Source organism: Scyliorhinus canicula, chromosome 1, assembly GCF_902713615.1.
Source record: "Scyliorhinus canicula chromosome 1, sScyCan1.1, whole genome shotgun sequence".
In the NCBI taxonomy this organism is placed as follows: Eukaryota; Metazoa; Chordata; class Chondrichthyes; order Carcharhiniformes; family Scyliorhinidae; genus Scyliorhinus; species Scyliorhinus canicula.
The window spans coordinates 152,408,420-152,434,082 of NC_052146.1; the positions used below are offsets into that span (position 1 = coordinate 152,408,420).

At 45.4% G+C, this 25,663-nt stretch overlaps 2 protein-coding genes across 5 annotated transcripts in view; one reads left to right on the top strand and one right to left on the bottom strand.

Annotated features, from left to right (window-relative positions):
• Nucleotides 1–8,697: 8,697 nt before the first annotated feature.
• On the bottom strand, nucleotides 8,698–19,321 carry c19h1orf109 (c19h1orf109 homolog (H. sapiens)). The gene is made up of 5 exons (XM_038801233.1): nucleotides 19,241–19,321; nucleotides 15,476–15,766; nucleotides 14,135–14,314; nucleotides 12,217–12,335; nucleotides 8,698–9,934 (listed from the first exon to the last, which is right to left on the bottom strand). Exons 2-5 carry the CDS (start codon nucleotides 15,745–15,747, stop codon nucleotides 9,885–9,887), a joined length of 621 nt encoding a protein of 206 aa, XP_038657161.1. The 5' UTR covers nucleotides 15,748–15,766; nucleotides 19,241–19,321; the 3' UTR covers nucleotides 8,698–9,884.
• Nucleotides 19,322–19,593: 272 nt separating this feature from the next.
• The window catches only part of cdca8 (cell division cycle associated 8), a 39,142-nt gene continuing 33,072 nt past the window's right edge, over nucleotides 19,594–25,663 (top strand). Inside the window, exon 1 of one of the 4 annotated variants that reach the window (XM_038801241.1) lies at nucleotides 19,594–19,758. The gene's annotated coding sequence lies outside the window, so the exon portion shown is untranslated. Of the gene's footprint in view, nucleotides 19,759–23,026; nucleotides 23,183–23,624; nucleotides 23,724–25,663 lie in introns of those variants that run through there. The other 3 variants (XM_038801252.1, XM_038801236.1, XM_038801246.1) reach the window with 3 other exon arrangements.

Here is a 25,663-nt window from a genome sequence, read left to right on the forward strand (position 1 = left end):
GGCCCAGCCAGCGACACCCATATTCCATGAATGAAAAAAGCTGTTTTTTTCCAAGTTACTTAAGTAGTGATTTAAAGTTAGATGACAGTCAATATACTCAGATTAGAGAGAGGGGAGTGGCAGGCTAAGAACCCGAGAGACTAGTGTGGAACTATAGTGCTGAGGAGAGTGGAGGAAGAAAAACCCTCCAGAATGAACGACACAATGATTTATCACAAGATAAATATGGATGAGGAAAGATGGTTGACCCATCCTGGCTTGTCCACCCAGAAGGACCCTACAATTCCAGCCAATGTTTCTCGAAAGATTCCAGGGTTTTCACCTCTACCACTCAGAATTCTGCCCCATATGTTTAGCACATTTCTTTGTGGAGCGTACTGCTGTTAGCTCCAAATTAGCCTTTTTGGGTTGTATTTTGCCTTTCATAGCCTCACGGCTTCAGCCTTAGTTATGGTTATAGATTATAGAACAGTACAGCACAGAACAGGCCCTTCGGCCCTCGATGTTGTGCCGAGCAATGATCACCCTACTCAAACCCACGTATCCACCCTATACCCGTAACCCAACAACCCCCTTAACCTTACTTTTTAGGACACTACGGGCAATTTAGCATGGCCAATCCACCTAACCCGCACATCTTTGGAATGTGGGAGGAAACCGGAGCACCCGGAGGAAACCCACGCAAACACAGGGAGGACGTGCAGACTCCGCACAGACAGTGACCCAAGCCGGAATCGAACCTGGGACCCTGGAGCTGTGAAGCATTTATGCTAACCACCATGCTGCCCTATGATGTACTTTTGATGACAGTCAGAGTTGTGCTGAAGGTAACCTTCTATTCTCTCTGGGGACTGTCATTAGCACTCTTTTCCCTTGCTTTCTGTGGCTTTGAATCATCTTTCATTCCCTCACCCCACAGTATAAATATTTCCCACTTTCTATGTCTTTTAGCTTTGACAAAGTCTCATTTGGACTCGAAACGTTAGCTCTTTTCTCTCCCTACAGATGCTGCAGACCTGCTGAGATTTTCCAGCATTTTCTCTTTTGGTTTGTACTGACGGTAGCATGGCTGCAGATTTTCAGACACTAAGTTCCCATAAGTATTAATGTGATAATGACCAGATACTCCACTTCAGTGATGCTGTGTAAATATTGGCCAGGAAATGAGGGAGAACGCCCCTGATCAACCTCCAGTGCCATCTGATCTTTTATATCCAACCAGAGGGACATTTCATCTAAAAGACAGGACCATCAGCTGCATAGTAGCCCCTGAGTACTGTGACAATGTGTCACCCTAGACTTTGTATTCAAATTCCATTGCAGAAGGATGGGAAGCCACGAATTTCTAACTCAAGAGACAAGAGTGCTGTCAATGAGCCTGTGGATGCAGTACTAAAGATGGAGTCTGACCAGAGCACTCTTTAGTTGGTGTATCACTTCCTCAGCATTTACACACCTTGCTGTCTGTGGCTGTACATCATTGGCTATGCTGATTGTTCGCCTTCAAGACTGGCTTATCACTCCACCTCCGCAACATTACTTTTGGACGATGCCCTGTCCATCTGCATGCTGTTCCCTTGGTGATATTGTCCAGCTTCCACACATATGCTGGTGGCAGCCCACTCTTATCATCTCTCTCTGCTCCTCCACTGCTTCTGCACCGTGAAACTGCTTGCCCAACAGCCATCCCATGGTATGAACGCTTCCTTGTCTGATTAGATGATTCTTGAAGGTCAACAGCCTCCCCTGCCCCAACATTCAATAGTTTTTAACTCCATAATGGAAGCATTCAAATAAAATGAAGAAACAATTTTTTTTCCATACCCTTCAAATTTTCTCTAAGTTACTTGCAAGACCCCAGATTAAACACAAATTCCAAAAGACCCCAGGCCAACTCTGACTGGTTTGCATTTGTAAAAGCAGTGGTTAAGCAGTAAGTAACTACGAGCAGAGTAGCAATCCGACTTAACTGCCACTCCACCTGAAGTTACGGACATTTTTATTTTTCATTTTTGTTCAGTAAATAATTTCTAACGCCATGTTCTAAGATTTTCTCAGCAAAGGCCTTGTACCTGCTAAATCAATCATGTACCCAATGGATTATCTGTGAATTTGGTGATCCTCTTGGCTTCTGCACCATTAAAACTATTGTTATCTCTTGGTGCAACTGTTCACTGGTTTACCAGTGTTCAGCCATAGCTTGCCTTTCTGTCTTTTCTGAACTTAATCAAGGTGCTTGGATGTGGGAGTGAGTAAACTGCTGAGTATAGACATGGGACATAGAAAAACTTACAGAATCAGGAACCCCAACCTATTTTTTATCTATCTACAACATATAATTATATAGCGCCTTTAACATTGTAAAACTTTCTCTGGCATAGAAACATAGAAAATAGGAGCTGGAGGAGGCCATTCGGGCCATGCACTTTAATTTTACATGCTCATCTCTTGTGGGACTTTGTCGAAAGCCTTCTGAAAGTCTAAATAAACCACATCCACTGGCTCCCCTTCATCAACTCTATTAGTTACATCCTCGAAGAATTCCAGTAGATTTGTCAAGGATGATTTCCCTTTCATAAATCCATGCAAACTCTGTCTGATCCTGTCACTGTTTTCCAAGTGTTCTGCTATTAAATCTTTGTTAATGGATTCTAGAATCTTCCCCACTACCGACATCAGGCTTGGTCTATAATTACCCATTTTCTCTCTACCCCCTTTTTAAATAGTGGGGTTACTTTAGCTGCCCTCCCAGAGTCGATAGAATCTTGGAAGATGACCACCAATACATCCACTATTTCTAGATGCACTTCTTTAAGTGCTGGGATGTAGATTATCAGGCTCTGGGAATTTATTGGCCTTCAATTCCATCAATACCATTTCTCTACTAATTCTGATCTCCTTTAGTTGCTCCCAGTCACTAAGCCGTGTTCCCCAACATTTCTTGGATGTTATTTGTGTCCTCCTTTGTGAAGACTGAACCAAGGTATGTATTTAATTGGTCAGCCATTTATTTGGTCCCCATCATTGAATGGGTGTAAATTGAAGAGGTGGATACTCAGTGAGACCTTGGTGTCCTCGTTCTTCAGTCGCTGAAAGTAAGCGTGCAATACAGCAGACAGTAAAGAAGGCAAAAGGTATGTTGGCCTTCACAGCGAAAGGATTTGAGTATAGGAATCGAGATGTTTTACTGCAATTGTGTAGCACATTGATGAAGCCACACCTTGAGTTTTGGTGTCCTTATTGGAGGATGGATATTCTTGCCATGGAGGGTGTGCAGTGAAGGTTTACCAGGCTGATTCCGAAGATGGCAGGACTGTCATATATAACAGGAAGAAGTCTTACAACACCAGGTTAAAGTCCAACAGGTTTGTTTCAAACACGAGCTTTCGGAGCACGGCTCCTTCTTCAGGTGATCCACCTGATCACCTGATGATCCACATCATATATAACAGGATTAGACAGGGTAGATTCAGAAAGAATGTTCTCGATGTAGTCCAGAACCAGGGACCATAGTTTGAAGATAAGGGGTAAACATTTTAGTACTGAGGTGAGGAGACATTTCTTCACCCACAGAGTGGTGAATCTGTGGAATTCACAATAAGTAGTTGAGGCAAAAATGTTGGCCTGTAATTTCCTGCTAGCGGCAGAAAGCCACTGGCCGCCAATTTTAAAAGAGAAATCTGCGCACTTACCTGCGCTCCGATGATGTGATGAAACTTCTTTTCTCTGTGGCAGCCTAGGGCCTCCAACGTAGGAGTGCAGCCCCATCCCCTTATGAACCAGCCAGCTTGGGAACGCCCATTGAGGGCAGGCATTTAAACAGAAGATTTAAATGCAAAACAGGTAACTTTTTTTTAACAAGAGTGAAAACCTAGCCCATGGTTGTCCCTGGATGTTAGAATTCCTGATTGAGAACAAGTGGCCACTAAGCCCCTTGGACACCTCCACCCTTCAATTGGTTCAGTTTTTCTGTCCCTTTATTCACCTTTGCCCATGTCCCTCAAAACCTTTACTTGACTACAATGTACCTATCGCAATCTTGAAAGCTCCAGTTTTTAATTGCCCCCACCTGTCCATCTAAATGAGAGGACAGACAGGTAATGCTTCCAAGAGATGGCAAGTCAGTAACAAGCTGCTGGCGGGGCCCCATCCTATCTCTGTAACCTCCTCCAGCTCCAGTCCTCTAGCTCTGATAGTAGGTTGTACCCAATATTATTTGCATTTCTCAGAAAGCACTGCTAACAAACCCGTAGAACATGACACACTGAATCATTGCTGTAAGAAGGTTTGAAGCTTTAGAGGTGACATTTCTCAAGAGTCTCACATGCCAGGAACGTCCCCGATATCGTGATCTCTCGATATTTCAGATGGTTTACCTTGCACCAGGGATCATTTCTGTCAGCTAGGCCCCACTGACATCATTAACCAAAGTGTGAACTCTGCATCTGGCAATGTAACATTGCTCAGGGGTAGAACCAAACACATTTCTTAGTCACATACGGTGACGATTCTAAATGGGAAATTGACGTTAAGGAGAAACAGACAGACAAACGAGATGTTAAGCAACAAGATATTAACAGATATTATGCTTATTCCCCTAGGAAGATACAAAGCTATTTCCAGACGAAGAAAAGCCTGAACAAGGTGAAGATGACCCTGATGATCGGCATCATGATCGTCACTGGAACAGTACAGTTACACGCGTCACCTACCCCTACCTCCCTCACCACACAGGCCCCGAACACAACTACCCAACACAACACCCCCCAGCCTGGACACTACACTACACATAGACCCAGCCATCGATACCCACATGGTGTGAGAATCTCATTAAATGGTATTGCCTGTCCTACACAATGGAAGCCTTACTGGTGATAGCCATATTGTGCAGTGTCATCCAGACAATCAGATTGTGGAAATGGAGGAGAGCCTCCCGCCCTCCAGTATACACATTTAGAGCACCTTTCCTCGGACTCCAGCAAACCCCACACTCTTTCTGAACCTTTCTCTTTAGTAAAATTCCATGGTTGTTGTTTCGTCAATAAAGCTTATTTTTCTGTATATGAATGTTAGTGATAAGAAGAAATGTGTTGCTGCTATTGGATTTTTTGCATAGTAAGATAAGTTCTTTGATTGTTAAATTGCAGCATGAGTGTAGTCTAGTAAGAGACAGTTTTTATTTATAAGGAGAATGGAATATAGGATTGAATGTTAAGTGGCTCCTTAGGAATTTTTAGATATGTGTTGTATTAGGGAAATTTAGGTAAATGTTTTTGACCCATAGGAAAGAATAGGGTAGAACCTGTCCTTGATTGAGGGTATCCGGCATTCAGAAAACAGGAGAAGACCCAGTATTATGATCCTTCACGCTTCGCGTTGAGGATCAAGAGGATGGAGTGGAGCCATCTGGGACAGAGAAACTCGCAAAGCTTAGAGGGTAAAATGGACAAGGCAAGACTCAGGCAGGCTCGGAGCCTGAAATGTACATTTGCAAGCCAGAAGTCCAGACGGTATCAAAATCCGACCAATTAGTATTTTAATGGGGCTGATTAGCATTTGATTGCCCATCTCCACCAAGACAGAGGACTGGTACTCAAGCGACCAGTACAGTCGCAGACATTTCGGCACCACTCCCTGTCCAAGGGAAACACAAACAACGGGGTCAGTGAACGCTTGGAACACACTAAGCCATCCAGATCCCCGCCCACTTCTCGGTTAGGCATTGAACAGAGTGAGCAGGGATCACCCAATTAGTGGGGTGCAAACTGAAGGACCGCCCAAAGAGTGCAAAAACCCCCAAGTATAAGAAGAAGAGTTCGCCATATGTTTGTTCTCTCTTGGACCTGGTGCCCCGGCCACTTCCAAGTGCAGCAACACCAGAAGCAAGTCCAAGTTCAACGCTCGCTACCAGACGGATGAGCCTAGCTGAGCAGCAGTTACTTCTCCAGACTCGACAGTTCCAGAATCGGACAGCGGCCACTGTTCCTCTGACCCAAGCCGGGTGCCTGAAGTTAAGTACAGGTTGTCTTAGTCGATAGGTATAGTTAACTAATAGTATTTATGTTGCATGACTAATTGTGTGTAAATAAAGTACCCGTGACCTTGAACTAACTGGTGTTTGGTTCTTTGATCGATAGCCGGTTGAACCTTGTGGTGGTATCATTAGATACCTGGCGAGTCTGAGCATTAGAACATAGATATCAAAAGAAAGGAGGGCAAACTCACTGATTGCCCTAAATGGAACAGAGCCATAGAAAAGACAGAGGAAAAGAAAGCACCATAGTATCTGGCAATGTCACATTGCTCAGGGGTAGAACCAAACACATTTCTTCCTGCAGTTTATTTACTGTAATTGACAGAGCCATCTACAAGCCTTCCAGGAGCAGGAGAATCAACACAAACTATGTGAATCGGACTGTAAATTTGAAGTCAGGTTTATTAAAAGGCAAAAATTAAACTGGCAGAAAATCAGTACCATGGGTTTCACTTGATCACTGCACTTTTCAATTACCGTATATACTCGCGTATCCTTCGATCTCGCGTATCATGCGACCCCTAAATTTTCGTCCCCAAAACATGATTTTATGGTATACCTCATGTATCATGCGAGTCACTTTTTTGGAAATCTGAAGAGTAGTATTCTGATGGGAAGATTGGTTTCTGCTGTGAAAGCTGTTTGCGATTCGAACAGCTGTCCAGCTGGCTTTACTAGCGTCGTTCAGCCACTTGCCGTTTCCATTCATAAAAACATGAATGGAAACGTCAAGTGGCTGAACATCTTCCCATCAGAATGCTGTGGTCAAAATCTGAAGAGTAGTATTCTGATGGGAAGATGTTCAGCCACTTGACGTTTCCATTCGTGTTTTTATGAATGGAAACGGCAAGTGGCTGAACGACGCTAGTAAAGCCAGCTGGACAGCTGTTCGAATCGCGAACAGCTTTCACAGCAGAATCCACTCTTCCCATCAGAATACTACTCTTCAGATTTTGACCACAGCATTCTGATGGGAAGATGTTCAGCCACTTTACGTTTCCATTCATTTTTTTATGAATGGAAACGGCAAGTGGCTAAACGACGCGAGTAAAGCCAGCTGGAAGCTATGTGACTTATCTTGGCCAGCATTTCACACCGGCGATTTTTGTACCTCGCGTATCATGCGACCCCCGAAATTTAGGCTTCAAATTAGGTGCTCAAAAGTCGCATGTTACGCGAGTATATACGGTAAATTTCCACTTTGGAATAAAAATAATGGAAGAGTCTTCGCATAACTCTGGAGAAACCTGCAACATGTACACACACAAGCTTTGGTCTATTGTCATCGAGTCTCCAGCTGCTCGTCTCTATCTCATATAAAACAAAAGCAAAATACTGTGCCTCTGGGAAAGCTGAAATAAAACCAGAAAATGCTGGATAAATTCAGCAGGTTGGCAGCACCTGTGGAGAGAGAGAAGCAGAGATTTTTAAAAATAAATTTAAGAGTACCCAATTTTTTTCTTCCAATTACGGAGCAACTTAGTGTGGCCAATGCACCTACCTGGCATGTCTTTGGGGAGTGGAGGTGAGACCCATGTAGACATGGGGAAAATGAGAGAGAAGCAGAGTTAACCTTTCATGTCTGTATGACTCTTCAAGAAGAGTCAGATGCTGATTTTATCCAGCATTTGGTGTTTTATTTCAGGTCCCTATCTCAATGAACCTAGACAGTCAAGGGAGCTGCAGTAGCTAAGTTTCAAATTTGTCCCCTTTCCTTTCTGTGAAAAGTGTTACGCAGCGAATATTGATTTAGAATCCCTACAGTGTAGAAGGAGGCCATTCGGCACACTGGGTCCGCACCGACCCTCTGAAAGAGCACCCTGCCTGCCTAACCGTGCAACCCCACTTAACCTGCGCATTCCTGGAGATTAAGGGGCAACTTTATCATGGCCAATCCAACGAATCATTGGACTGTGGGAGGGAGCTGGAGTACCCGGAGGAGATCCCACACAGATACTGGGAGATTGTGAAAAATCCACAGTCACCCCAGGCCGGAATTGAACCCGGGTCCCTGGCGCTGTGAGGCAGCGGTGCGAGCCACTGTGGCGCCCCATTCGTTATGCATCTTGAGAAGAGTTGGCTCCATTTCTGGCTGGGGCGATGGATATTGTATGAGAAACAGACATCCTGGAATACAAATCAGGGTCAATGTGGTTCTCCTGGTCTGGTTTACCATTGCCTAAAAGGAGCACAGAAAGAAATTTAACAGAATATGCACCCCCACAAGCTCTTCCACTCTAATTGGCCTCGATTCGTGTCTGTTAATTCACCTCTCCGAGAGATTACCTGGCTCCGGGGTAAGGGCCGCCTGTCTCATGAGTCACAAGATAGTATGGCTATGGGGCACAGGCTGAATAGACCAGCTGGTCTTTTCCAGCCCGGCAGCAAGCTGTCAAACCAAAGCACTAACTTCCTAAAACTCACCAAGACATATTTCTATTTACAGTAAATAGATGATTTACAAAACACAAATGCCAGTAGCCTCTTTTAAGCGGTTTCTACCTGGTTTCCAATCAAAACAAATTCACTCAATAATAGATGCCTCCTTGACCTAATGTCCCAAATATTTGCCCGTGATGATTGTGTACTCTAGCCAGATTAACTGCTGCAATAAATAAAAGTGATAGTCAGGATCCCATACATATATAGTAAAACATACAGAATTATAATTTATGTTGATTTTATTGCAGACTAAGATTCACTTTTTAAAAAAACTTCTCCCTAGCCATGTATACACTGCACCATGCAACCATTTTCGTGTAATTCATTTGGTATCTCCTGTTTTCTCTATTATGTCAAGGATATTGCCTCAACAATTCTTAAAATCTGGAGTTTGGTTTTCCAAGTTGCAATGGCAGACTGAGGGGGTGTTTGGGTCAGGGCCTGAAATCACAAAAAGATTCTCTCCCTTTACAAAACCCCGTGCCCTCTCCACAAATCCTGCCACCCTGAGGGGTTGGTGTCTAAAGTGTCCATTCGCAATGGACAGCTGTATCAGAATGTCATGTGTACAAGCACTACACGTCATCCAGTTTCCTCATTCAGGCCCTGAGCAATGTTGTGGGGCAGGTGCTTGTGCCCCCTTGGTGTTGGGTATTCCTAGGGCTTTGGGAGCAGGGGGTTGAGGAATTTAAAATTTCTGGTACTGGTTCTAACTAGCGCAATCAGCTGTATTACCAAAATTGCAGATATAAAGAAACTGGGCCTCGGATCGCTAGCAGGACTCCTTTATTATGCGGCCGCAATCTACTACCCCAGTCAGGCAGGTGTCCCAGTTGCACTATCAGCAGTGTCAACGCCCACCACACATCTTTGGATGGGTTAGGGTCAGAGGCAATGGGCAGATGTGAGTGCCACTCCAATTCGAACCGTGTCCTCCTGACCCCCTACCCGCGACTCACTGCCAAGCTCTGCCAGTATTTTCAGGAAACTTTCTTCCGTTTCTTTCACCGCCATTTCAACTAATCTCTCTGGGGCACAATGTGAGGCAACTTTCCACTCCAAATGTTGCAGGACACTCCTCATCAGAGCAGTACGGCTGAGATGTCGAGTTGGAAATCATGGGCAGACCGCTGCTGTATTGGACTGGAGTTCAAACTATTCAAACATAGTGCTGCCTGTACTTTAATTGAAAAGGGATATTTTTACAGGGGCTGAAAAAGAGATAAAAATACCAACTAAGCCTGCTCTTGAGGATTAGTTCAGCCACGTTCATAGTACATACGGGGCCGAGGAAATCACCTCTGAACCATCTTCCACATCGGGATGTGCTGAATTGTCCCTTTTCAGAACAACTGGCTTCAAGTAGAAGTCGAAGTACTGGCAGCTCCAGCAAAGGGTTGTGGCCAAGCTAGAAGCCTTCAGGCGTTTCTATGAAGTATGTCACCTTTAGTAGAGTATCTGCATGAGTAAAACAAAGAGGCAACATCAGTGATCCTTTGAGTGGCAGAGGCGAACAAAACACTCATGCGAGTTCGAGCAATTCAGATTTGATAATATGGTTTTGTGCTGCTGATTTTGTTTTCATTTTCAAGGTGTGGACATCATTGCAAGGATTGCATTTATTGCCAATTCCTATTATTATAACTGAGTGGCTTGTCAGGTCACTTGAGAGGACAGATAAGAGTTAACCACATTGTGACAAACAAGAGTTTTTACAGGTTCAACATAACTTTCTTTTTTTGCACTAATAGCTCTATTTATGGAGCCCAAGGTCATGTATGCTTTGCTGACACTCATTCAATATACCCTGCCATCAAAGATCTAATCACCTGAACCCCAAGTCTCTCTGATCTTGCACACTTTTTAGAATTGTGCCATAAAGTCTCTAGCGCCTCTCCCTACCCCATCCATCTGCCATTTGGCTACCAATTCTGCTAGCCTGTGTCCTTTTGCAGTTGATTGATATCGTCCCCAGACCTTCTATGTTTTGCTATTTTTTGTTGTTGAAAATTTTGAAATTTTACCTTGCATTCTAATATTAAAGCCAAAGCTATTTTGATATAGCAACAAAAGTAGTGTTCTCAGCACTGACCCTTGGGGAACACCAGGTTCTATCATCCTCTGGTTTGATAAGCAACCATTCACCATGAATTGCAGTTTTCATTCTTTGTGCCAATTTTTTTATCCAAGCTGATACTAACCCTCCTTTCTCACAAACCTCAGTTTTGTTAAGTAATAATAATCTTTATTAGTATCACAAGTAGGCTTACATTAACACTGCAATGGGGCTGGTTTAGCTCACTGGGCTAAATCGCTGGCTTTTAAAGCAGACCAAGCAGGCCAGCAGCACGGTTCGATTCCCGTACCAGCCACCCCGGACAGGCGCCGGAATGTGGCGACTAGGGGCTTTTCACAGTAACTTCATTTGAAGCCTACTCGTGACAATAAGCGATTTTCATTTTTCAATGAAGTTACTGTGAAAATCCCCTAATCGCCACATTCCGGCGTCTGTTCGGGTACACAGCGGGACTTGTTGGAGGAAACCGGAGCACCCGACGGAAACCCACGCAAACACGGGGAAAATTTGCAGACTCCACACAGATAGTGACCCAAGCTGGGAATCGAACCCAGGTCTCAGGTGCTGTAAAGCAGCAGTGCTAGCCACCCAGGGCCGATTCCCGGCTTGAGTCACTGTCTGTGCGGAGTCTGCACGTTCTCCCCATGCTTGCGTGGGTTTCCTCCGGGTGCTCCGCTTTCCTCCCACAAGTCCCAAAAGACATGCTTGTTAGGCGAATTGGATATTCTGAATTTCCCCCCAGTGTAGCCTTTTATGTGATACTTTGTCAATCATTTTTTTAAAAATCCATACGGACATCATCAATTTCATTCTCTTCATGAACCTTCGCTGTTACTTTATCAAAAAATGCAATTGGATTAATCCAGGATAATTGCCTTTTACAAATGCTGTAAAAACTCCTTAATTTTTTGTTTTGATTCTAATTTTCTAGCAGTTGAGGACTCTGGGTCTGTTCTCATTGGAGTTTAGAAGGATGAGGGTGGATCTTATTGAAACTTACAGCATACTGAGAGACCTAGATAAAGTGGATGTGGAGAGGATGTTTCCACCAGTAGGACAAACTAGAACCCAAGGGCACCGCCTCAGACTGAAGGGGCGATCCTTTAAAACAGATGAGGAGGAATTACTTCAGGAGGGTAGTGAATCTGTGCCGCAGAAGGCTGTGGAGGCCAAATCACTGAGTGTCTTTAAGACAGAGATAGATAGGTTTTTGACTGATAAGGGGTTCAGGGGTTATAGGGAGAAGGCAGGAGAATGAGGATGAGAAACATATCAGCCATGATTGAATGGCAGAGTGGTTTAATCTGCTTCTCCAAGTGCCTGCTGATTTTATTTTGCTGATTATTGTTTCTAAAAACTTTACCATTACTGAAAGACCTGTCGTAATTTTATTTCCAGATATTTTGTAAAATGACATCTTTCTTCAACTGACTCCAGTAAAATCATTACTTTTGCTCCAGGTTTCAGATTTAAATATTTTTTTCCCTCCTCTTAGACCCCTCTCAATTTTGCTCCCCATCTCTTTTTGCCCCTCAAAAGGTGCTTAACCGGGTTAGAGTTCCACAGCTTCCGGAAGCTTCCAACTTGCCATTTTTTAAATCTGCTGGAGAAAATTGTCGAGGCAAGGTGTGAACAGGAAACCAAACAAGTGACTACAAATTACCTCGAACCAAGTCCTGATCCATTTGTTCTGACACACGGCTCCAGGATTGGGGAAGAGCCTGAATACTTGGCAGATTATCAGGGCTGATGTCTTGAAGTAAGAGTTTCCTGGATAGATATCTGCCATGGTTGTTAATGAAAGCACAGTAGTAGAGTGACAAGCAGTTCAAAGGTGAGATGGATGTCATTCACTGTCAGTGCCCTTAATCTTTAATAACCAAGAACTTACATTTATACATCCATCAATACATCCATAGGTACCAGCAGTTGGAGATCAGAAACTCAACTGGACTAGCCATACTAATACTGTGGCTATCAGTGCAGGTTAAAGGCGAGGAATCCTACGGAGAGTAACTCACCTCCTGACCCCCACTACAAGGCACAAGTCAGGACTGTAATGGAATACTCTCCACATGCCTGGATTAGTTCAGCTCCAACACTCAAGAAGCGCGACACCATCCAGGACAAAGCAGCCTGCTTGATTGCTCCTCCTTCCACATTCAAACCTTCCACCACTGACCAACAGTGGCAGCCATGTGTACCATCTACAAGATGCACTGCAGTAACTCGCCAAGATTCCTTAGACAGCACTTTCCAAACCACAACTATTACCATCTAGAAGGACAACAGCAGTAGACACCTGGGACTCCACCATCTGGAGGTTCCCAAGTCACTCACCACCCTGACTTGGAAATATATCGCTGGGCCAAAATCTTGGAACTCCCTTCCTACCAGCACTGTGGGTGTACCTACACCTCAGGGACTGCAGCGGTTCACAGCAACTCATGACCCCTTCTGAAGGGCAACTAGGGATGAGCAATAGATGCTGGCAGAACAAGCAATGCCCACATCCCGTAAATGAATAGAGAAAAGATTCAACACTGATATTATGGAAAAGCAAGGGTGATGGCTGCAAGTGTGGCTTTAAGGGTGATTGACTGGAGGTGGGGGACATATCGCAAGGGGAGGAGTTTCAAAAAAGAGGGGTTCATTTTCAGGCCTCCGTCCTGGAGAAAACACTGAACTGCCTGGAAAACCGGGGCAATGGAGCAATAAGATACAGCCCCGTTACCACAGTCATCGTGGCGACAGCACATTCACCCGGCCCTACCGCTGCAAGGCCAGTGGGCTGTGCATCACGTGAGCCCTTCTAAAATACTCATCTGAGGTCCTCTAACAACATAGGACTCCAGTTGCCACCCTGGAGTGCCTGCATTATCCATCCCAAAAACTGGATTTGGTTGCAAGACAGCTGAATGCTCTGTCACCAACAGTAGAGCAGAAAGGGGGAAAATAACTTAGAACATACAGTGCAGAAGGAGGCCATTAGGCCCATCGAGTCTGCACTGACCCACTTAAACCCTCACTTCCACCCTATCCCCGTAACCCAATAACCCCCCCTAACCTTTTTGGATACTAAGGGCAATTTAGCATGGCCAATCCACCTAACCTGCATGTCTTTGGACTGTGGGAGGAAACCGGAGCACCCGGAGGAAACCCACGCAGACATGGGGAGAACGTGCAGACTCCGCACAGACAGTGACCCAGCGGGGAATCGAACCTGGGACCATGGCGCTGTGAAGCCACAGTGCTATCCAATTGTGCTACCGCGTTGCCCTAGCAGGATCAATGGTTCACACCTGCCTGTCCATGGTGGGGAGCTGTTGGCTCAAAAGCATTACCATTCTCACCACCATCCCATTTGACTGTACCCTCCTCCTGCACCCCAGCCTTTACCCCTACCCCTACCACCACCCACCCAATCCTCTGCAATGACACTTGTTTTCGGAAACCCTCTTCCATCTTAAGAAAGAGTCTGGAATCGCCACATCACTTGTCCTACATCTCCTGTGAAGTTATAGGAGGACAACACCAGCCAGGAAGAGTCCGTGGGAACAAGGGCCAACATTAAAGGATACTGGCTTCTGTAAAACCGTTGAACATCTTGAAGCCATTCCAGCATATCTGCTATTGAAGGGCAGAGACATGAACGTTCAAGGACTGCAGTCAAACCAATGACATCAGCATGTCGTTCGTACATTTGGAAGCACGTTGCCACTTGATGATTCGTTGTGTTCCGCACCATTTTTAAAACACTCCTTGACAGATGTTAGAAAAAGACATCATTAGTTCAATCAAGATTAGTTACCAAACAAATCAGAGTTAAAGCCACATGGGCATTCCTCCCTGGCTCTCTGTGAAATTACCAGTCGAAATGTTACAGTTGAAGTCTGATTCCACAGGATTGCAGGTTCATCTTAGTATTCTAGAATCACTCATAAAAGAATATGGATTTTTCATTCAGCTTTAACATTGTTTTCATGCAGTGAACTTATATACTGTAGTCAAATCATTTATCCTAGTTGCTCTGACAGGTAAGCAAGCTTGGCTCCCTTGTTGGCACTCTTACCTTGGAGTCAGAAGATTGTGGGTTCAAGTCCCACTTCAGTACTTGAATGCCGTCTTGACTGACACTAAGAGAATGCTGCATTATCATAGGGTGCTGTCTTCCAGATCAGATGTTCAAAAATTTCATACAAACCACAGTGAGCTTTACCAGTTCTCAAACCCACCAGACCGACAGATTGCTGGTCAGATAATCTGTGACACACGGCCTAGTGCATCCATTTGGTTGGCCACCACTGCACTTCAGAAGTAACTTATTCAATATGGAGCACTTATGGACACCCCAAAGATGTGATAAAGCACCAAATAGATGAAAGCTACTTCTCAAGATGCCTTAATATTAGACTAAGTTTTACTTTCTTTGCTTCTACTGTCCACTACTCTCTGAACCTCACAAAATCACCCAAAGTCGATGTTAATATGCATCAGAACTGACAAGAATAGGAAGTACAGTCTCCTGAAGTGGGACATAGGCCCATCTCTGCCACAAAGTAGAGGATTTAGTTTGCATTTAAGTGCGCAATAATGACCTGGCATTATTCAATCCAGAGAATATGTGAACTGACACATGTTCCATTCTTCAAAACCAACATGTCAATTTTATGAACACAGATTTCAATAGAGAGCCCAGGTGTAATTTTGTTCATATTCTGCAGAAATGTGGACTCACTAACCCCCTTTAGGCCAGCCTTCCTGCAGATGCCATCCGCATTCCCCTAAAAATGAAACACCCATAAATGTATCCAATATCAGATCTAGCCTGATTTCAGCAATAAGTCAATGCTTGTATCGGTTAATGTCCCGATATGGTACTCTAGGCTTAAGTATCAATAGGCAAATGATGTGGAGCCTACATTTTTTCACCAAGTTGTTCCAAGCTGATTTCGATAGCCTGGGTGAGTTTGTACTTCAGACGGAGTTGCAGATCAGTGAATTCTCGAAAGGCAGTATTCTTGAACACAACTTTGTTGCACGCCTGGAGTTGCTCCACCAGGTTACTCAGTGAGCTCAGGATGGGGAGACATTCTGTCAATGTACTTTGCCATGAATTGTGTTGCTGCTCAATGACCTGGAAACATTTCTCCAGGGCTTGAAGAACAGCTAGCAATGCTTGTCTTGGAGCCATTACTTTCTGTTCCAGGGACCTGTCATTTAGAGAATCACAAGATATTAAATCCAATCAACAAGAAAAAATTATCCTTGTACAAGTGATTAAACTATTTAAATATATTTTACCAAATGTAATAATTGGCAAGCTAGGGTCTTTTAAAACTACAGATTGTAAACTGCTGCAAATGCCTGGACATTCAGCGTCAGTGATGAAACTTAAATGGGTCAAACTTGAAACATTGAGCGCGATTCTCCAGAAAAGTTCTAAATTGATTTGTGGCGGGTTTTTCAGAGAGTTTCCTGTCGGCTCAGCTGGCAAGTTCCCCAACACTATTCATTGACACTTATTCACATTTTTGGACCCTGGAGAGTTTCTCACCGGTTTAGCCCACACTTGGCACTGGAGAGTTGAATGCCAAGATCGGACCACCATTTTGAAAGGGTGTCCTGATCTCTAAGTGAGCTTATGGGTCCTCCATCCGTGGGCAATGTCACCCCCACACACACATGGGCACTATCCCATACCCCCCAAGTGAGGGCACCCGGCTATGTGGTCCCTGGTGTCCCCCGTCCCCCCCCCCTCCCAAGCCCCTTTAGAGCTACCCTTCCTTCCAGGGCTCCCATCCGTGACCACCCCCTCCCCCCCCTTCAACTTCCTGGAGGCCCCTACTTACCTGCTCTGCACACCCCCTCCTTTCATGCACATGGCCTCCTTGGCTCCTGGCAGTGTCACTCTGACACTGCTCCAGCCAACTTGGCAGTACCATCTGGGCACCTTGACAGTGCCAGGGTGGCAGTGACAAGGTGACCTGCTCCAGGGGGCCGGCCACCATGAACTGACCATGACCACTCAGGCGTCGCGAATGTTCTGGGAGACCCTCCGGGTGCCATTCCGCCTGGTCCACGTTTGTGTGGACCAGCACTGATCGGCGCCCAGCTGCAGCCTGCCTTGGGGGGCCGGTGAATGGATGGAGGCCGGTGTATCCGGGTGAGTAGGTCTCAAGTAGGTTTAAGACCGACTTCCAGGAGCACTGTTTGGTCTCATCCCTTTTGAGCGGCATTCTGACTCCGACATCTCGCGGGACATAGGTGAATCCCGTGTGGTGCAGAGGCTGCCAGGCGGCCCATGAAACAGCTCTCCTAAAATTCTCCAGCCGTGTTGTGCTCTTGCTTGAGCGCGACATGGCAAGAAAATCACGCCCATTAATTCCTTTGTTCACTTCTCTGGTGCTGACTGAGCTGTTGACTGTTTCCATTTTCGGTTCTTTAGTGGGTGTTAGCTCTCACCAGTTTGGTGAGGCCTTTCTAATCAAAGCATTGAATTAATTAATTATAGGATCTGGGCAAATATTGCACAAATTGACACAAGAATGCTGTATACAAAGGACACCACATTAGTGTCTACATCCATAAATCACTTCGGGAAAGTAAGTTCTCACAGACTAATAAAGCCTTTCTAACTCAGCCACACCAGATTATATTCTTCCGATGTATTAAGTGACTTGATGTCAGCCGCAGTTCACCCGAGTCAGAAGATTGTGGGTTGAAGTCCTACTCCAGGATATCAGCACACAATTCAAGGCTGACACTCCAGTGCAGTATTGAGGGAGTGCTGCACTGTCGGGGGGGCATTTTCTTTTAGCTAGAATGTTAAACCGAGGTCTTATCTGCCTGCTCAGGGGATGCAGAAGACCCCAATGGCACTACTTCAACACAAAGCAGGGTTAAGCTGCTTCCTGGTCAACATTTATTGTTGAATCAATATAACAAAAATACAATATCTGATTATCACATTACTGTTTGTAGGAATTTGCACGTGTGAAAAATGGCTACTGCATTTCTTGCGATCCATTTCAAAAGTACTTAATTGGCTGTTAGGGGTTCAAGACATCTGGTGATTGTGAACGGTGTTATACAAATGCAGATCTGACTACGGTTATAGTCAGACTGTTTTGTACATCGCTGAAAAATGAATTTTGCTTCTCAACAAAGTATGCAGTGTAGTTCTGGAGCATGATTAATGTTCGGACTCTGCAAATAGGATGCACAATGGCTTTAAATCTCTTTCCCAGTTTAGAGGCAGCAGTGCATAATTAGGTTACAACACAGGAAACCACTTGGCTCACTATGCCAGCTCTCTGAAATTCCAGCTCATCTCTGCAGCAACACCATAAGGCATGCTGACAGGTTCTACATGTATGCTGAGGAAATCCAGCTCGACATCACCAATATCGGCCCTCAACCTCACAACTGCCTTGGAGTTCTCAGCCTACTTGCCTGATATCCAGTCATGGATGAGTTGCAATCTACTCCAATTAAATACTGGAAGTACCAAACCAATTCTATTCTGTAGCCATCAAACACAACTCATCCATGTTGATTCCTTCACCCTCCCTGGCCACTGTCTCAGACTGAACTGGACTGTTCGCAATGGTGTCCTAACTTATGCCAAGCTGAGCTTCATACCTCATGTCAAGCTGAGCTTCATACCTCATGTCTACTGCACCGTCAAGACAGCTTATTTACAACTCTGCAATATCACCTAGTTCACCTGATTGTTGCTGAAAACCTCAAAACATGCTTCAATTACCTCTAAACTGGGCGATTTCAATGCTCAAAAGCTACATGAATGCGGTTCTTTCTGAGTAAAGTGTACTTGAGCATTCAATCACCATTCAGATCCTGCAGAATCCACTTCCTAACCACTAACTCTAGTGGACATGGTAGCACAATGGTTAGCACTGCTACTTCACAGCTCCAGGGACCCGGGTTCTATTCCCAGCTTAGGTCACTGACTGTATGCAGTCAGCACGTTCTCCCAGTGTCTGCATGGGTTTCCTCCGGGTGCTCCAAGTCCTGAAAGACATACTGTGAGATAATTTGGACATTCAGAATTCTCCCTCTGTATTCCTGAACAGGCGCCGGAATGTGGCAACTGGGGGCTTTTCACAGTAACATCATTGCAGTGTTAATGTAAGCCTACTTGCTTACTAAATATTATTATTATAAAATGGGGTCATCTTATAATTGACAAAGGGTCATACGGACTCAAAACGTTGGCACTTTTCTCTCCCCACAGATGCTGCCAGACCTGCTGAGATTTTCCAGCATTTTCTCTTTGGTCCCGGATGCCAGCATCCCCAGTAATTTGATTTTATTATTATAATAAAATGTGCAGGTTAGGTGGGATTATAGTGATAGGGCGGGCGAGTGGGCCTAGGAGTAGGGTGCTCTTTCAGACGACTGCTCTTTCAGAGGACCAGCGCAGACTAGATGGGCCGAATGGCCTCCTTCTGCACTGTAGGGATTCTGTCAGGTGCACCGCTTTGCTCTATGGGCCTCACGTCGAGGGTCTGCAACGTGTCCCTCCCTTGCACTGAACCGGAGATACCGAAAAATAGGAGGCTTATTCAGGCTCTGCATAGGCTTAACCCTGGCCAGTGCCAACCGGCTCCAGAGCTCGGCTCTGAACCCCCCGCAATTTCTGTTGATGACTACAGTATCAGTACCTGCGCCGCCAGAACGAGGACCCCACTCCGCGGCACGCCGCCCACTAGATTGTGTGCGTGTGCGTGCGTGCGTGCGCGCCCCACTCCGCCCACCAAAGTGTGCGCGTGCGCCCTCCGCACAAACCCCGGGTTGGGTGGTGGTTGTTTACTCAGTCCGCTTCACGGTGATTGGCTGGCCTCTCAGCCGACCGCGCTGATGATTGGTTGTGCTCCCGGCCTATCGCAGGCCTCCCCGGCCAGCAGCAGTTTGATTGGCTCCGCTTGAAGCGGCCCTGGTGTGATTAGCGACAACTTGCCCGGCCTGTGTTTGATTGGCTGGTTTTCTGTATTTGAGTTTTCAACCGTCCTGGCACCTTTACTATCCACCCAGCATCTTCCCCGTGAAGGAGCGCAACCCAGATTGAATACTTGGGTCCATTTGCACTATTTATTTTGGAACTTCTGTACCATCACCTATATACACTACAGAGTAACTCATCTCTTTATATCTATCCCATCGTGTGAAGTCAACAGCACCGGTAAAGTGAATTATGTAGTATTGGTTTTCAGGCTGCTCAAGTAATACCTCATTGGACTTTAATTCTGGACTCTGAACCCACGTGAAATAATATTTTGTTTTTTCGTGGTCTCTGTACTGTAAAATCTTTCTTTTCTCCATCCCTCTTTTACTGTAAAAATGCAAAGGACACAATTTTCTGATCTGCAATCTGCATTGAGGGTGTGCAAATAAAATAATCATTCTGAGTTCATCCTATCTCGAGTATGCTGTTGGGTGAATAGAAATTGGATCACAAATACCGAGGGGTTTGTGACGGCGGGTCGGGGGGCGAGAAGAGACATTTATGCTATTTAAATTTACCTCCGTATTGTTCATACCATGGGACATAACAGGTGCATTCACTATTATATTCCAAAGTTGTCTTGATTCTGAAGTTATTTCTTTAGATTGGAAAATTGCATATCATTGTTCTATTTAAGAAAGGATGAGGGAGAAGCCCAGGAATTGTAGATAAGTTAGCCTAACATAGAATTAGAATTTACAGTGCAGAAGGAGGTCATTTGGCTAATCGAGTCTGCACCCTACCTAAGCCCATGCCTCCACCTTATCCTCATAACCCGACCTATACTTTTAACATAGGGGCCAATTGATTATGGCCAACCCACCTAACCTGGTTATTTTAATAATCTTTTATTGTCACAAGTATGAAGTTATGGTGAAATGCCCCCAGTCGCCACATTCTGGTGCCTGTTCGGGTAAGCTGCCTAACCCACTGAGCTAAACCAGCCCTTTGGACACTGGGAGAAAGTGCAAACTCCACACATCTGTTGTCAGAGTGGTTAGCACTGTTGCGTCACAGCGCCAGGGACCCTGCTTCAACTCCTGGCTTGGGTCACGGCCTGTGCAGAGTCTGCACGTCCTCCCCATGTCTGCGTGGGTTTCCTCCGGCTGATCCAGTTTCCTTCCACAAGTCCTAAAAGACTTGTGCTTGTTAGTTGAATTGGACACTCTGAATTCTCCCTCTCTGTACCCAAACATGCGCAGGAGTGTGGTGACTAGGGGATTTTCATAGTAACTTCATCGCAGTGTTAATGTAAGCCTACTTGTGACAATAATAAAGATTATTGTCAGGAAATTTCTACAGTTTATAATTAAGGATAGCATAACTAAATGCCTTGAAAGTTTTTAGTTGATCAGAGATAGCCAACAGAGATTTGTAAAAGTTAGGTGATGTGGTAACGTGCATGAAGCAATTTTGTATATAATGTTACGCACAACCTCCGACCGCTAGATGGCAGTGTAAACCCCCTGTGGCCAGGAAGTTGGGAATCGGTCATGCTAGAGGACAACCATATTTTGCAGTAGTTCTACAATAGTTCATTACTGTTAGTAGTTTAGTATTTTATTTATCACAGTTGTTCTACAATACATTATTTAATCTGAAAAATGAAATGTAAATCGCTTATTGTCACAAGTAGGCTTCAAATGAAGTTACTGTGAAAAGCCCCTAGTCACCACATTCCGGCACCTGTTTGGGGAGGCTGGTACGGGAATTGAACCGTGCTGCTGGCCTGCCTTGGTCTGCTTTAAAAGCCAGCGATTTAGCCCTGTGTGCTAAACCAGCCCCTAGATGTTCTGTAGTTAGAACATAGAAAAATACAGCACACAACAGGCTCTTCGGCCCACGATGCTGTGCTGAACTTTTGTCCTAGATTAAGAACAAATTGATCTACACCCCATCATAGAACATAGAACAGTACAGCACAGAACAGGCCCTTCGGCCCTCAATGTTGTGCCGAGCCATGATCACCCCACTCAAACCCACGTATCCACCCTATACCCGCAACCCAACAACCCCCCCCTTAACCTTACTTTTTTTATTAGGACACTATGGGCAATTTAGCATGGCCAATCCACCTAACCCGCACATCTTTGGACTGTGGGAGGAAACCGGAGCACCCGGAGGAAACCCACGCACACAGGGGGAGGACGTGCAGACTCCACACAGACAGTGACCCAGCCGGGAATTGAACCTGGGACCCTGGAGCTGTGAAGCATTTATGCTAACCACCATGCTACCCTGCTGCCCCTATTCTACCATCATTCTACCGTTATCCATGTACCTATCCAATAGCCACTTGAAGGTCCCTAATGCTTCCGGCTCAATTACTTCCACAGGCAGTGCATTCCATGCCCCACTACTCTGGGTAAAGAACCTACCTCTGACATTCCCCCTTATATCTTCCACCATTCACCTTAAATTTATGTCCCCTTGTAATGGTTTGTTCCACTTGGGGGAAAAAAGTCTCAGTCTCTGTCTATCTAATCCCCTGATTCATCTTATAAACCTCTATCAAGTCGCCCCTCATCCTTTCTGTTCTAATGAGAAAAGGCCTAGCACCCTCAACCTTCCCTCATAAGACCTACTCTCCATTCCAGGCAACATCCTGATAAATCTCCTTTGCATCTTTTCCAAAGCTTCCACATCCTTCCTAAAATGAGGCGACCAGAACTGCACACAGTACTCCAAATGTGTCCTTACCAAGGTTTTGTACAGCTGCATCATCACCTCACAGTCTTAAATTCAATCCCTCTGCTAATGAACGCGAGAACACCATAGGCCTTCCTCACAGCTCTATCCACTTCAGTGGCAACTTTCAAAGATCTATGAACATAGACCCACAAGATCTCTCTGCTCCTCCACATTACCAAGAACCCTACTGTTAACCCTGTATTCCGCATTCATATTTCTTCTTCCAAAATGGACAACCTCACACTTTTCAGGGTTAAATTCCATCTGCCACTTCTCAGCCCAGCTCTCCATCCTATCTATGTCTCTTTGCAGCCGACAACAGCCCTCCTCACTATCCACAACTCCATCAATCTTCATATCGTCTGCAAATTTACTGACCCACCCTTCAACTCCCTCATCCAAGTCATTAATGAAAATCACAAACAGCAGAGGACCCAGAACTGATCACTGCGGTACGCCACTGGTAACTGGGCTCCAGGCTGAATATTTGCCATCCACCACCACTCTGACTTCTATCGGTTAGCCAGTTCGTTATCCAACTGGCCAGATTGCCCACTATCCCATGCCTCCTTACTTTCTGCATAAACCTATCATGGGGAACCTTATCAAATGCGCTACTAAAATCCATGTACACCACGTCCACTGCTTTACTTTCATCCACGTGCTTGGTCACCTCCTCAAAGAATTCAGTAAGACTTGTGAGGCAACACCTACCCCTCACAAATTCGTGCTGACTATCCAGAGGACAAAGGTGAACGGCGTTAGGGAGGCCCGGCCAACCACGTGTTCTGGGCATGCCCCAGATTTGTTGGATTCTGGCCAGCCTTCTCCGAGGCAATGTCCAAGGTGAGGGTGGAACTGTGACCAAGAGTGGCAGTCCTCGGAGTAGCGGAGCAAGCAGAGGAAATTGGTATGTACATTGTAATCGGCACAGTTACCCTAACTGCTTGTATACTGTACAATATGTACTCCAATAAAAACATTTTTTTAAAAATCATTAAACTTTTAATGCCAGATATTTATTTTATGGAGTTTGAACCTGTTGTGGTGGGATTCGAAAATCTGTCGCTATAGATCATTACGAGTCCGGCGGCGATTACCCTCCGCCATTGACGCTGCGAGGTGCCGCCGCCGCTAAGAACGCCAGGCCCTGACTGGCCGCCCAGCGAGGTGGCGGGGCTGTGATTGGCCGGCCGGCGTGGCTCTGATTGGCCGCACACCGAGGCTGTGATTGGTCGTTCCCAATATTACCCGGTGATTGGCCGTTCCCAATATTACCCGGTGATTGGCCGTCGCTAGGGCCGCCGCGCCCTGATTGGTTGCGGATCGGTGCTGTCTGGTTGGTTGATTCGGCTGAATTTGAAATCCAAACCGTTGTTGGCGCGCAGTTGCTGAGAGGAGAGGTGTTGCGCTGCGGTGAGTAACCGGGGAACGGGTATCGGTGCGTTAATGTGAGTAGTTCGGTGTATGGGTTTTTTAATCCCCCGGGTTGGGTGGTGGGTTTCTGGTTGCTCTGAGGGAGACTGTTGAAGCCGGGGAGCCAGCCGGAGTGAGGCTGTCCTTTCCACTCGGGCTCTGTCGCCATCACAATTCCTCAATCCGTCAACGTGAATGAATGTGGTTCAGAGCTGCAAAGATGGACAATGCTGAACAATCTCGGCGTGTCTGACAGCACCTGTGGAGAGAGCCTGGAAAATAGAATAGAAAACCCGCAGCACAGGAGGGGCCCATTCAGCCCATCTTTTTCAAAGAGCAATCCCAGTGACTCCTACCATGAACATCCTTGATCACCCTCTCCCCGGACAACTATGTATCCAATATTTGCTTTGCTCGTTTTTGGAAGCCCATAATTGAATCCACCAAATTGACAGTCATGATCCTAAGCGTAAAAATAAAATGATCTGAAAATGGGTCTTGGAGATTTCCAGCGATGGTGTTATTGACTTTTTTCCTTCAGTTTGTTCCACTGTGGTGGGGCTGTCCTTGGGGAAGGAAGATTGTTGATGCACTGTCTTGGAAACCAATAATGTTTTGTGGTCTGTGTGGGTGTCTGTCCTTGCCAGTGCTAGCGAAGCACCCTGGGTGCTTGTTTCTGGCAATTCTTGCCTGTGTGATTGTAACCTAGAGTTTGTTATAGTTCTTCAGATCAGCCTTGGGGTGGAGACAGTGGAGGAATGATATTTGATGGAGAGTTCTTTGTTAGTGGGGGACAGTAGTTGTTCGTTTAGAAGGTCACATGGGATATAAGGAACTGGATGAAACTTGGAAAGGACATGCTCAGGATGGGCAGGGAGGCAATGCTCGATACAGATTGCCCTGCACTGCAAAGCTTACTGCTGGCTTTTCTCCACTACCAATCTCCTTAAATTCCCTGATCCTCTGGCCTCCAACCAGGAGCTGGTGGACCTGTTTATTTATGAGCTAGATTGAAGTCCTCTGTTCAGCTGCCCTCTTCTGCTCTCCCCCCCCCCCCCCCCCCCCCCCCGTGTTTACAGTTCACTTTCCTCCAAAACTCTCCTTAAAACTTACTGCTTTGATCAAGCTTTTTGTGACCTGTTTTACTGTTTCTGTTGACATCACTGGCCCATTCCTGTCTCTTAACGTTCCTGTGAAGTGCTCTGGGAGATTTTCCTACCCTTACGGCACTGTATAAGTGCACTTGCAGAGAGAATCGTATCATTTTCTATTTCTAAAAATTAGGATAGGTGGTAACTAAATAGCAAAATTAAACCATAACTGGGTAGAAAAACAGCACTGTGCTAGTTTGCACATCTACCCTGGTGTTTCTTCTGGTTCTTGGTATTCATCTGCCATTGGTGGGCTGCAACTGACTGTCCTTGTACCAAATAAAGTACTCGGCTGTTACTCGGCTGTTAACAATTCCATGGTATCGATAAAGGAATGTATAAAAATGATTTTCTACTACAGAGCCAACAAACTATTTTATTGACTGTATAAAGCTGTCATAACTCTTTTTGTTCACGTTTCTTTGGGCAAGCTAACTACACAGTTGTCTGCTTCATATTGAATGAATGTTTTGATTAACAATATGAAGTAGGTATTTTGAGATGGTCTTTCCAAGGTGGTTCAGTTAGTTTGAAATGACTGTCAGGAACACTGTATCCCTTCCGTCTATGTTATTGCAGCACTAAGCTTCTAGTTTAAGTTGTCACGCACTGGATGGGCCTGAGCTGCTGGATGCCCTGGCCACCTCTTGAATGACTTGAGAGAAAATCTAGAATATGGGCTGAAGTTTTTGCTACTGCCTGTGAGCCCAGAAAGAGCAATGATGACTTTGGGAGCCAGAACGCCCTGGACAATCCAAACGTATAGGGCACTAGTCTGATCCATATTGTAAACCACATCTTGCCCTGTATGATCAAGGATGGCG

What these genes read in the sequence shown, in the direction of transcription:
- c19h1orf109 (XM_038801233.1), bottom strand. Translation starts at nt 15,747, where the DNA reads ATGGCTCCAAGACAAGCATTGCTAGCTGTTCTTCAAGCCCTGGAGAAA. An exon ending in GAACAACTTGGTGAAAAAAT is followed by an intron (nt 14,315 to 15,475) that starts GTAGGCTCCACA and finishes ACATCTGTCAAG; the next exon opens with GAGTGTTTTAAAAATGGTGC. An exon ending in GGATCAGGACTTGGTTCGAG is followed by an intron (nt 9,935 to 12,216) that starts GTAATTTGTAGT and finishes TTACTCATGCAG; the next exon opens with ATACTCTACTAAAGGTGACA.